Source organism: Hippichthys cyanospilos, chromosome 16, assembly GCF_059441005.1.
Source record: "Hippichthys cyanospilos isolate Australia breed blue-spotted pipefish chromosome 16, RoL_Hcya_1.0, whole genome shotgun sequence".
Taxonomy (NCBI): domain Eukaryota; kingdom Metazoa; phylum Chordata; class Actinopteri; order Syngnathiformes; family Syngnathidae; genus Hippichthys; species Hippichthys cyanospilos.
Window position 1 is genome coordinate 16,004,775 of NC_142384.1, and position 12,565 is coordinate 16,017,339.

General features: G+C 37.4%; 1 protein-coding gene and 1 pseudogene across 1 annotated transcript; both read right to left on the bottom strand.

The window, feature by feature from the left end:
• Nucleotides 1–2,174: 2,174 nt before the first annotated feature.
• LOC148410930 (perlucin-like protein) lies at nucleotides 2,175–4,296 on the bottom strand. Its single transcript, XM_088438138.1, has 5 exons — nucleotides 4,129–4,296; nucleotides 3,285–3,430; nucleotides 3,092–3,207; nucleotides 2,809–2,957; nucleotides 2,175–2,715 (listed from the first exon to the last, which is right to left on the bottom strand). Exons 1-5 carry the CDS (start codon nucleotides 4,172–4,174, stop codon nucleotides 2,660–2,662), a joined length of 513 nt encoding a protein of 170 aa, XP_088294264.1. The 5' UTR covers nucleotides 4,175–4,296; the 3' UTR covers nucleotides 2,175–2,659.
• A 1,512-nt stretch (nucleotides 4,297–5,808) lies between these two features.
• On the bottom strand, nucleotides 5,809–11,342 carry LOC148410931 (galectin-3-binding protein A-like; annotated as a pseudogene).
• Nucleotides 11,343–12,565: the final 1,223 nt, after the last annotated feature.

Below are 12,565 nucleotides of genomic sequence, written 5' to 3' on the forward strand. Positions count from 1 at the left end.
TCTCTTGTGTAATATTCTGGTTTAACGTGTTTTAGTAAATACGAACCTAACAAAGTTCGAATCGTGATTAGTCATTCTTTTAGTAGTAAGAAAAAGCCTAAATGTTTTGTGTCTGTGTACGTGGGTCAATCCAGAATTGGAGGACATTTTATGTTCCACCCATCAAATTTTAAATAACCCACGTGCAAATTACTAAAACATGCAGTTTCTGAGTAAATGTATTTGTCCTGAGACCAAATTTTTTAAAAAAAGAAGAAATGAATGACAGAGTCTGAAACATTTGTTTTAATAAACAACACTTCACATAGTAATTTCAAGGGAAATATCTGGAACATAAAAAAAAGATAATGAAGATAAGAACCTTGCATGTTCTCCACCAATTTATTCACCGACCGATTACTTTAAAAACCACACCATCCTTCTCACTACAAAATGTAATATCAACAGCGGCCAGAGGCGGCGCCAAAAAATCAAGCCAAACAAAGTACAAATGAAAGAACTGAAACAATCAATTACATAACATTTCGGGTGCGGCACACGCGATCTGGTACAAGCTGATCCACGGACCGGTGGTTAGGAACCACTGCAATCTACAACATGCATGCAACCTTGCTACCATCACATTTTTAAGAATGACGAGATGACATCAGTTTTCCAAAACAATGGGTTTAGCAAAGGTATGTCCTCTCTTCTATGTTTGATATTCTTTTTGATAAAATAGTCAGCCTTACTTGAATGTCTACCTCATGCAACCGTGCCTACAATCAGAATAAGACCGTTTTTTTTTCTTTCATATCTACAAAATTAAGTTTGTCCTCTAGGTCAGCAGTAGCAGCTAGCTAAACTGATCTTTTCTACCCCTGATAGAAAGCGAACAATGCAGACATTCATTATTTGCTATTTCTTAAAATTTCAGCAAAATTGCACCAATGATCTGTAATCAGAACGAATAAAGCCTATGATAGTTGCTGACCTGATTATGCAACAGAAAATCAAACTCCTAGACACTTCGATTTCCTCAGAATATCTTCGTTGAGCTTGTTTAGCTTAATGAACGGCAAGGAGAAAATTTTTAGGCCCAGCCTACGTGGTCCCTGCAGTTTCTATTTCTAGTTTTAGAAAGTTAAGCATGAATTTCTCTACATTCACTGCTTTACATTTCATTTGCCATGAAGTGGATGAGAATTATTAACTAAACGCACATCAATATCGAGATTTTGTTTCAACTTTAAACTCACATTAGTTATATTTCGAAATTTTGCGACGTTTTGGGCTTCAAATATATATAATTGGATATATTTGAAACAACATTTTTGGCAAACCTGAAAATGTGCAAAAATGTTGCTCCATCCACCTGAGTCATCTACTCTCAAGTACTGTACTTACGTCACCGAATTAGAAATTGCTGCCATCTAGTGGCGATTAAACCGCAATGCTGGCAATTTTGGCATAAACCGGTTTTTGTAATTTAATGATTGAAGCGGTTTAGCGTAAAATAGGATTTAAGCTTCAAGTCTACTAAACAATTGTCTTGCAATTTACATTACAAGTCTCAACATAAAAGCACAACGTTTTGATGCTGCTTTATTTGAAACAAAATGGAGAAACAAGTTTATGTGACATTACAATGGAACAATAAGTGAAGAAATAACAATTTAAACACATTAAGAAACTCTGGAGCTTCACTCAGTACAATCTCTCGCTGCAATGTTCAACTAAATACGCTAATTTAGGTCGAAAACTGTTTGCGTCTTGCCCTGTCGCACCTGAGTGCAATCACCAACTGGCACGTATTTATGTAACCATGGCAACCATGGTTCCACCCACCATTGATTGGCATGTCTTCAGACAATTTGTTTCACTTTCTTAATATAAACAAATTAGAATACACAAAAAGCTTTTTGGCTCCAACATTGGGTTTTGTAATTTAATGGTTGAAATGAAAAGCTTTACCGTAAAACGATTTTTTTTTTCTAATATAATGCTGATGTAAAAAGGCCATGAATATAGTACTGCAAGCGGTGCCTTTTGAGATGTGACTTTCACGTGACATGTTACACTTTTGAAACTCACTGTTTTAGTTCATGATGGGAGTGGCTCTACAAAACAACTTTGTCTTGCAATGCACATTACAACTTTACACTTTCATAAGAGTGTGGGGGAGACAATAGCACAACGTTTTGATGCTGCTTTATTTGAAACAAAATGGAGAAACAAGTTTATGTGACATTACAATGGAACAATAAGTGAAGAAATAACAATTTAAACACATTAAGAAACTCTGGAGCTTCACTCAATACAATCTCTCGCTGCAATGTTCAACTAAATACGCTAATTGTCATTTTGAAAAATCATAGTAGGTAGCAGATGCGATTAGTGTTCACTCGCAAAAAAATATTAAGATCAAGTAACATCAAGTTACAGGCGATTTGTCATCCACTTGGAAGTTGTGGTCGTGGAAAGAGTCCTCACCACACTGGATACATATCTGCAAGACAAACACGGCAGTTGAGATTTTGAACGCATCCTCTCGCAATGCCTTTTTTTCCCGAATTTATGAAATTCTAAAGTGATTGGTTACTATGCAGTGAGTGCTACAACAATAATTTAAGCACTTATGTAAGTGTTAAGTGCTACATTCATTGATTAATTTGGGTGATTAGTATATAAATAAGTCAGTTGCATCCGGGAAGAGAAATGATTTGCCATTGAGATCTGCACACACAGCACACACAACAAACAATTCAATCATTACCAATGGCATTAGAATAACAAGACTTGTCTTTGTGGCTTGTGAAAGTAGCACACCTCTCATGGAGGGTTGTTTGCAGACGTAGTTCCGCTTGGTGTCACAGTCGTAGTCGAACCAGCGACCGGCATGGTAGACAGAAATGGCGGCGCAGTCTGCACCGAGCTTGGGACCGTCATAGTTGTTGGGCTGAACTTCCCCCCAGTTCCTTGAAATAAACAGAGCTCCTGCCAATAGCTGCTTGATGTTGCACTTATGAAATCTACCTAGCAACAAATGACCCGGATGGACCGGAACCATTCCGTCGTCTACACTTTCTCAAATTTGAGCGCCGCCACTTACGCGTTGGTTTCATTGAAAAGACTTCCGTCGGTCCACATCCACTCTCCCTCCGTGTCCTGGTCCGTCAGGCCCAGCCAGGCTCTGCCCCATCTGCCCAATGTTGTGGTCAGCCATTCCTACAATGTATCAAAAACATGGAGCTGATACTTGTGAGATGGTTAAAGTGAGAGAGGCGGAGGTGAGCTCTTGTGACCTCCTCTTCCTGGTCCAGAACACTCGTCAGGTTGCTGTCATTTTCCAGGCAGAAGGCGTTGGCCTCCTTCCATGTCTTGGCGTCTCCGGAGAAGAAGTAACAATTGTCGTTGTACTTCAGCCAGCCTGTGGGACACGCACACTGGCCTGGGAAAAAAAAAAGAAAAAAAAAGATCATCTTCTTTCTCACACAACAACAATAGATTTGAACAAACCAAGTATGGTGCACGTTTTAGCAAGTACACGTTTTAGTATAGAGGACCAAGGGGGCCACAAAATTAATCATTTGGGTACAAAAGTGTCTTGGAGATCGAATGAGTTAATTTAAATAGTTAATATAATAGATACAATTAAGTATCGAAATACTCCGTGACATTTTCTCAATAATCAAAGTCCCTTCAAAACACTGTTAATATTACGAATTTATCTTGTGTGTACATTTCAGGATGATTCCTGTAAAAACATTGTCGGCCACAACAACATACTTGAACAAAGCAAACATACTTGATGACCATTTACTACGGAAGAAGTACCCGGTGATTGAATGTCATGACTCTTAATAAAGAAGGTAAAAATATGAAGGACAACATTTCATAATGTTGAAGCTGAAGTATTGAAATAACTCCGTGACATGTTTTAAAATACATTACATTGAATACATAAATGAGGTCGCTTTTGTGTGCAAATACAGTACCGGAGACGTGCTGTAATATAATTTTTGTCCACGCGAGGTCAGTATTTTCAAACATTTACCTCATACCGTTGAACCGTTTAAATTTAAAGTTAAACCAATGCATAAAAAATTGTTCGAAAATGAAGAAAAAGTAAACGAATGTTCATATTACCTCGGCTCAGAAGAACACCGAAAATGAGAAGGAGAGCCCCTTTCATCGTGGGTTCTTCGATCTTTGCTTCGTGGGCGCCAAAGATTTCGGGACCGAGTCAGCTGGGATGGATGCTGGAGTAGCGATGGACCGATGGAACCTCCCCTGGAACGAATGAGCGCCACACCGGAGGAGCTGATGCTTAAATAGCCCGAAAACTACACTCCCGCAAGCTCCAGTGCATCTGGACTGACGTAAGAGTAAAAAACAATACAAAATAACACCTCACTTAGATAACTTGTATAACACCACTTCCACTTACTCATCTACTTAACATTTTATTCGCCATGAAAGAAATCAGAGACATTTCACAATCACGCATTTATTGAACTAAACACAGGTAAAATAATGATAATAACAATAAGAATAAGGCTCAACTGCTTGCTAATGTGGAGCAAGATGTTGGAAACCAGTGTGACTACATTCTCACAACTAAAAACTAAAATGCACAAGTTTTCTGAAAATGAAATATGCAATTCATTCTCTTCAGAAATTATTCATAGCAAATGTAATCGCTGCTTGTGTTATTGATTAGGTGCCTTTTTTTTTGCACCCAAATTCCAGTCGGATGATTTTGCTCATCTAACCAATATCAGCCCACGATAGATACCTCAGAATTGTATGGGGGAAAAAAAAAAAAAAAACCACATTGTATAACATTGTTGACAGAAAAGTCTAACACATTTTATGAATTTGTGGTTCACACCAATGCTTCTCAATTATATTTGGTTTTGTCCTGACATTCAGTCCTATGTACTTCTTCACATGTTTAGCATGTTTTTAAAGGGTTTGGCTACAGAATGGTAGAAACATTTCTGAAACTTAAATGAATTAATTACTTAAGTAATTGATTTGGAACTGTCATTCTCACTTTGAAATGTGCTGTCAAACAGAAAATAATGTATATTCATAACATCTTTGCCTGAGGAGAATCCGCTTAGCTTCATGCTAACAAATACAGTCAAACCAATCCCCGGTTAAATGCGTGCAGTTAGCATGGGTAATTTTGCAGTTCCAGACGCAATGGACGTTTGAAAACAAAACGCGTTTAAAGTACAAAAGTGCAACATGAAAGGTCATCGGATAGCTCATACAAGAAATATGGCAGAATTTAATCACAGGACAAGGGAAGTCTTGCATCCACCAAGGACAATTTTTGTTTTTGCAAAAGCTACAAAGTTGCATTTAGAAATGCTCAGGAAAAACTTGGATATCCCCCACTCACGAACACCACGGACAAGGTGCTCTTTACTTTGATACGTTTGGGTACCACTGACAAAAAAAAAACAACCTCTGGATTAGGATAAATTCCTGCAGTGTGTGTGTGTGTGTGTGTAGGTGTGTAAGTGTGTGTATGTGCGTGCATGCGCGTGTGTGTGTTTTTCTCATCTCATCAGCGCAACAATGTCAATATTAGTGGTATGTCACAAATTTGTGTTGTTCACTCATTCAATCCCATAAAGATATTTTAATATTTTTTTTTTCAAAGCCCATGCATTCAATCCCAAATACAGTACTTCAAAAAATGCATGCGTGCAATGTGTTTGGCCAAAGGAGTGTGAATAGCCGGCACGACATTAAGTTTTCAAGTAATCAAGTACTTTAGGTATACTGTAGGTATTTTAGTAATAAAGTGATCGATTATTTGATTGATTTAGTACTTGAATGCATCTTCTCCCGATAAAGGTCATGAAGGGATGACTCGACGTCCAGCTGGTAAAGTGTCTCGACGGGGGTCATCGGGAAGCGGACACGGTTAAGTAGCGCAATCTGGCGTCCGGTGTGGATCAGTTGCCCGTCTCCATCTTTGAGGTTTTCCACGCCCCGAAGAACAAAATATTCATCTGGTACCGTATCGTAGTTGCGTAAAGGTAGGGTGGTACCTTGAGATTCAAGCAGAATTCATTCAGGAGGAACTACCGTAAATTTTGGACTATGAGCTGCTACTTTTTGCCACACAGTACAATCCACCAGGGGGCAATCTTCCATTAAAGAACGGAAGAAAGAAGAAGACACAATTTTGAGTTTGAACTGCTCTTTTACTTGCAACAAGGTTGCAGTCTCCTAGTAAACATAATCACACATGTTACTGTTGTGTTGGTGCAGTATTCTAACACTATGAGGGTGTCGGTATTATGTTTAAAATATATTGGTGCTGCTCTTATTTCTAAACCTGTTTGGTCTGTGTTGAAGGCATGATGTTGCTGTAACCAGGCAGTTTAAAAAAACGCTTTAAGAACAAAGGTTAAATAAATTCAACGAGTCTTTTTTTTTTTAATTTTGCAAGAGAGGGAGAGAGCGCCAAGGTCTTCCAGTATTCTCAGGCTCTCCTCCTCATTATATTACAAAGATTACAAAGAAGGCGGATACAAGTTTCAAAGTACCGTAATACCACATACGGGAGTATATTGTTTATATCCGTGCGTAGCCTATGTGTATAGGTGTGTGTTAATAGGCGCACAAGCAATGTGTTTTTATATGATAACATATATTTGGCCTTCTCTTTCTGATGATGTAAATGACTTGGACAGTTGGGAGCAGTATAAGACTGACAAATAATGTTCACTGAGGGCAGGGGCAGAGGCGTGCTCTTATTTTCAGGAAAAACATTCGTGCAGTGGAAACGTTTCAATTTCCCCTTTGAACTAAGAGTGTCATCCACAAGCAACAAAAATATCACAAGTGCTTCATCAAGCTATGTTTGTTCATTACTACACTGTAGATAGGGATTTATGAAGTAAATAAATTACATATATTCGCAGTTGATTTAAAAAAAAAAATGTAAAAGGGTACTCTTGAATCTTGAATCTTGTATGAAAAAATGTCCGGTAAATCGCAATATATAAATTCAGCCTTTAAGCTTCCTCAACTTTCAATTCATCAGTTCGGCACTAATATTAATCATTCTTTATTGAAGATAAAGAAAAGATGACATCACAGTAATGTCCGTTTACATGCTTTGCTGGATGTCGGTGTTTAGTCGAATGCTTAAACTCAAGTTCAAGTTTAAACCCAAGGTAAAGTTTGTTAACGTTTTCTAATACATATGTCACTTCTCGGAAATTGTTACCCATAGTTGGGAAAAAAAAAGGTTTTATTTACCTATTAGAGTTCAATTTTGAGGCATCGCGAGTGGAAGTACTCCATCCACCGCTAGGGTTACCGGAAGTGATATTATAGTAGCTATGAACTTAACATAGAGAGACTGCACAATTCCCTATCCCACTATCTAATCACTTTTAATGGCAGTTAAGCTTTGTAATGTGGCTCTTGAGATCTCAATACAACTTTATAGCAGCGTAACCTAGACGCTATTTGGTGTTAGCATTAAGCTAGCTGATTGAATGGCTCGGCTATGTCGTTGCTATTATTAGAGGCTGGCAAGCCAGGCTGATGTTAATGGTCACCCCCTCCGACATATGAAATGGGGGAAATTGTGAAAGGACGGCTTTATGCGTGCAGATGGCGCTCCCCGGGGTCTCGTCGTCGCCTTGATTCCCCGTAGGGCGCTGAACCACAAACAGGAAGTCGCATCCCCTTCCGCTGTCAAACAGGCCGCCCAGATCATCGGACAGGCTGATGCTGTGGTCCAGCGAGTGTGTGAAATTCCACGTGGTTCCGTCTGCGTCTGGGATCGTGGAGAGCAATCGGTGGGATGTTGGTTCTCTTCCAATGGGAGTTTCTTGTGCTTTAGATTTTTTGACATTATGGCAGGGTCAATTCATAGCGGCCGGTTGGCAATTGACACCGACGTCCTCGTTATGGGTGCAATCACTCCCCGGTTAGCCAAACTGCAAGCAAACAGGCTCCTCTCCGTGCCCTCACATTTGACATCGTCCAACCAAATAGGACTTGACACTGTGTTGACAAAATAATAATCGCATTTAGGTTTGGGGGGTCAAGAAGGCGACATCCGGTTTGAAGAAGACCCGGTCGCAGCTTTTAGGCGTGGCTCACCATAGGGGTTGGGCTAAATCTTTGACTCTACCCGCTTGGAGTCAACAAACCTTCTATTTGTTTCTTTTCCTTGATGGCTTCAATGATCTTCTGGTTTATGGTCTCATTGCTTATTTTTTTAAACACTTTATCGAGCAAAGGGAATGCTCATGAGAAAACCTGAATATATATATATATATATATATATATATATATATATATATATATATATATATATATATATATATATATATATATATATATATATATATATATATATATATATATATATATATATATATATACTATACGGGGGGGAATCACAGTGCAATAAGTGCCCTCTCATTAGGGCCTGTCTTTATCACTGCGGAGCTCCTCTGAGGCCAAGCAGATGAGAGGAGGGAACAGAAGGCCAGAAGAGGAGTGCCGGCTCCAGATTAGGATCCTTATTGCTATGATAATGATTGTTTGTCATGTAGTGCTCACGTTTCACACCTGTGGTACATGCAGATGAGTGTGTTAGTCGTCGTTGGGGGTTTGGAGCAGTGTGTGTGGTTCTAAATGAAGAAAAAGATCAAGTTCATGGACGTGTGCATAAAGAAAGCGAAGGAGGAGGAGCTGCGTGCGCGCATGTGTGTCTGGCATTCACCCTTGGAGTGCATACGCATTTAGAATGAACAAATAGATAAAGATAGAATTAAATAAATATGTAACATATGTATGTAAATATGTAAGTGAGCCTTTTCATGAAAGAATCCCACCATGTTGCTGCCAAATGTGACATCTTAAACAGAATCTAAACAAGGCCAACAAAGACAATAAAGACAACTGTGTAATGATGAATTTAGCCGTGTCTTTTCTGAGGATTACGCATGCTACAGTTTTTTTAAGTATTACTGCATTGATGTATAACATACTGTAGACAATACAATACAATTTTGCTGTGTTTTTTATCCACTTTAAAGGCACAATGTGTAAGATTTAGAACGTTTTTCATTCAAAAGGAATACATTAAATGATTATAAATGTCAAAAACATGCAAATAAATGTTTTTAATAACCAACAGTGTGTTTTAAATATAATCATAAGTCTAGTTACCATAAAGTTAGATTTTTTGGAAGGTGGTCCTGGTCTGGTCTGGTCTGGTCAACCTATCCCGTGCCTGTCCTTCTTTTGCAGCCTCACATCTTGATGAGAGCAATCGTCGGGATTGCAGGGAGATGAAGTAGCCTGCTATATTTAATTACACTGCTGATAAAACATTGTCACTGTTGTTCTCATTACCGCAATCATTATAGGTTAATCACAGCAGGTCATCGGGGACATGAAATTCCATGCTGAGGAATGTAAATAAAAAATTGGTTTAGAAAGACCGGGTGCATTCATTAAATCGGTCAAAGAACAAAAAGATGTTTGGGGAAGTACTTGCACATTTTCATTGGGATGGCATTGATAACACCGCCCTGTGAATTGAAAGCATTTTGAAAATTTGACATGCACTGTGAATATCAAACTGATCATTTGATTTGATTTGACCTATTTTGGTGGGGTTACTGATATAATCTTCTTTCATTCAGACGTGGTTGCTTGGTGAAGCCTTAAAGTCATTCATACAAATAGAATGTGAGCGATGGACGGTAATACAGTGCCCCCTAGTGGAATAAAGAAACCCAAGCGTACAGTAAACAACGACAGTTAATGATATTGCATATCCGAGTATAATATACATAGTATATATGGAACTGACTGGTAAGTGTAGTTCGCCTTCAACCCGGTGAGATGGGCTCCGCCCCTTCAGAACAAGAAGTATATAAAAAAATAAAAATAAAAAAAATGAAAATGGACCTCCGATAAAAGGGATACAGTAACTATGAACGGTTCTAAATGAGTGCGTTATTATTCCAGCGGCAACATGACCCAGTGATTCAAAATTAGACTGTCTACTGACACGTCAAGGAATGTGTAAATATTTGCACATTGCAAGTACTCAACTTGACTAGTTTTAATGAAATCATACAGTACACGGAATTAGCGAAATCGTGAATCTGATGTTATTTAATATTAAAGTAATATTGATGCAATCCAATTGCCCCTCTTCACTGTTGATGCACCTTTTGAAAGGCGGCTTAAAAATCCACCATTTAAATATGGTACTGATACATGCAAATCAACTTTGAATAAATGGCCACTCATAAACAAAACAAATGCCAGCTGGGTCGTTTCTAAATCACTAAAATTTACATCCTGGGTGCATTGCAAAAAAAAAAAAAAAAAAAAGTGTGAGTCAGCTGGATGAATCATGTTTCACACTACACAGTGCCTGTAAGTGCTTTTTTTTTTTTTTTCTTTTTTCGTTTTACTCACGTCAGCTCTTTTTCTGATTTGGCCCACAGTCGAATTGGCTTCACAGATCAGGCAAAGTGTAAAATGGAAACGCTGAGCATCTTGCAAACGTTTACTGTGGAAAGAAGCTGCTGATGTGGTGTGATTGTTTAGCTGACCAGACCTGGAGAAAGAGATGATAAGGAGAAAATCTCTGATAGACCGTCTGCATTTTATTCTTTAGCATATTAATAGTATGCAAACGTAACAAGCTGAGCTCAATAAAAAAAAAACAAGGCCATTTTCAAAAAGTATTATATATGGCCGCAGTCATCAGACAAAACAAATTGAATGTTCATTAAAAAATCACTTCAACTACTGTTGAAACTATTAACATAAAGATAAAGTAACATAAAGTATAAACATAAAGTTAATATATAAATCTATGTTTTGTTACACTGCGTGGAGAATGGAAAAAAAATGTGCATGTACGGTAGAGGAATTTTTTTAAATACAATATACATTTTCTCCAGACATTTTGAGTGTTTCAAATCTCAAATGATGAGAAAAAAAATGTCTATTACAATCTAAAAAATACGGTAATTTATTCTTACTTATTTCTTCACTTTTATTATTACTCACTCACTCACTCACTCACTCACTCACTCTTTGGGTTTGGACTTAAATGAACAAAAATGTATCTATTGAAGTGACACTTTACTTATTTAGACATTTTCGCAGTAAATAGCTCATACTTTACCTGGAAATTACTGTAATAACACAATATTTTTTCATGCAAAATTAAGACATTTTTCCACTTGCTGTGAACTGAAAAATTACATCACAAGTGCTCAATTCTCAGGTAACAACCAATCAGGCTCACCTGTTCGCTGTGTTTGGTCATGTGACGTGTGCATGCTGAACCATGATTGGTTGTTACCTGACTACATGAATTTCGGTTACAGACAACAGCAAGAGGCAAAACGAGCTTTTAAAGGTCATCATTGTATACGAAAAATATTTATGCTATGAAATCAACTATAAACAAAATAAAATAAACTTAAAATAAACAAAATAAACTTCTGAAAATGTTTAAATGAGCATCCCACTTTAATATGTGAGCTGTACCTCGTGTCTATTTAAATTTGCAACTATAAGAGCATATCTTGTAATTAATTGCTGTTTTCTTTTAAGCGTTGTTTTTCCACAGCCTCATTATTTAATTTGTCTTTCCCCGATTGGCATCTGAGCTACACTAATTAGGAAAGGGTGTTTCGTGAAGCGTTGAGGATTTTCATTGTCAGAAGAAGGATAACAATCATTCTGTCTCCGCGCACTGATTCAGATTCAGACATAAATTTTATTTGCTCATCTCTTGCTCAGCCAGCCGCTACTGAGCAATATTACATGTATTTGAATATTAACAGCTATTAACAGATAAATGTGATTTGTGCTGCTGCCAAAGTCGCCGTGTTGATATTTTACAATGCTTTGATGTTTGGTTTTAAAATATGCTCTAATTCAGGGGTTCTCAACGTTTTTTTTTAGTGATGGACCCACTGTGAAACTTTTGGAACTTAGAAGGAATCTGTCATCAAAAAGAAATGAGTTAATTAATGATAAATATTTTTCCACAAAGAAATAATCAATATAAAGTATCAGACCTGTTCACAAAAATAAATAATTATAAATAAAGATTTGTCCACAGAAAATTATTGAACATAAAGCGTCCTCTTTGGGGGTTACAGAAGAAATCTGTTCACAAAAATAAATAATTAATTAATTATTAATGAATTTGCGCCCCCCCCCCCCCCTCCGAAAATAATCAACATAAAGTGTCAGACCTGTTCTCAAAAAGAAATAAATATAAATAAATATTTGTCTAAAGGAAAATATTGAACATAAAGTGTCCTGTTTTGGGATTATGGTAGAGATCTGTTTACAAAAATCCATCATGAATTATTAATAAATATTTGCCCCCCCCAAAATAAAATCAACAAAGTGTCAGACCTGTTCTCAAAAAGAAATAATTATAAATAAATATTTGTCTGCAGAAAAATATTCAACACAAAGTGTTGTATTTTGGAATCATAGTAAATAAATCATTTACTTGACAGGAAACGAGAGGTGGCACATGACA

What these genes read in the sequence shown, in the direction of transcription:
- LOC148410930 (XM_088438138.1), bottom strand. Translation starts at nt 4,174, where the DNA reads ATGAAAGGGGCTCTCCTTCTCATTTTCGGTGTTCTTCTGAGCCGAG. An exon ending in CGGTGTTCTTCTGAGCCGAG is followed by an intron (nt 3,431 to 4,128) that starts GTAATATGAACA and finishes TTTTTTTCCCAG; the next exon opens with GCCAGTGTGCGTGTCCCACA. An exon ending in TTCTGGACCAGGAAGAGGAG is followed by an intron (nt 3,208 to 3,284) that starts GTCACAAGAGCT and finishes GATACATTGTAG; the next exon opens with GAATGGCTGACCACAACATT.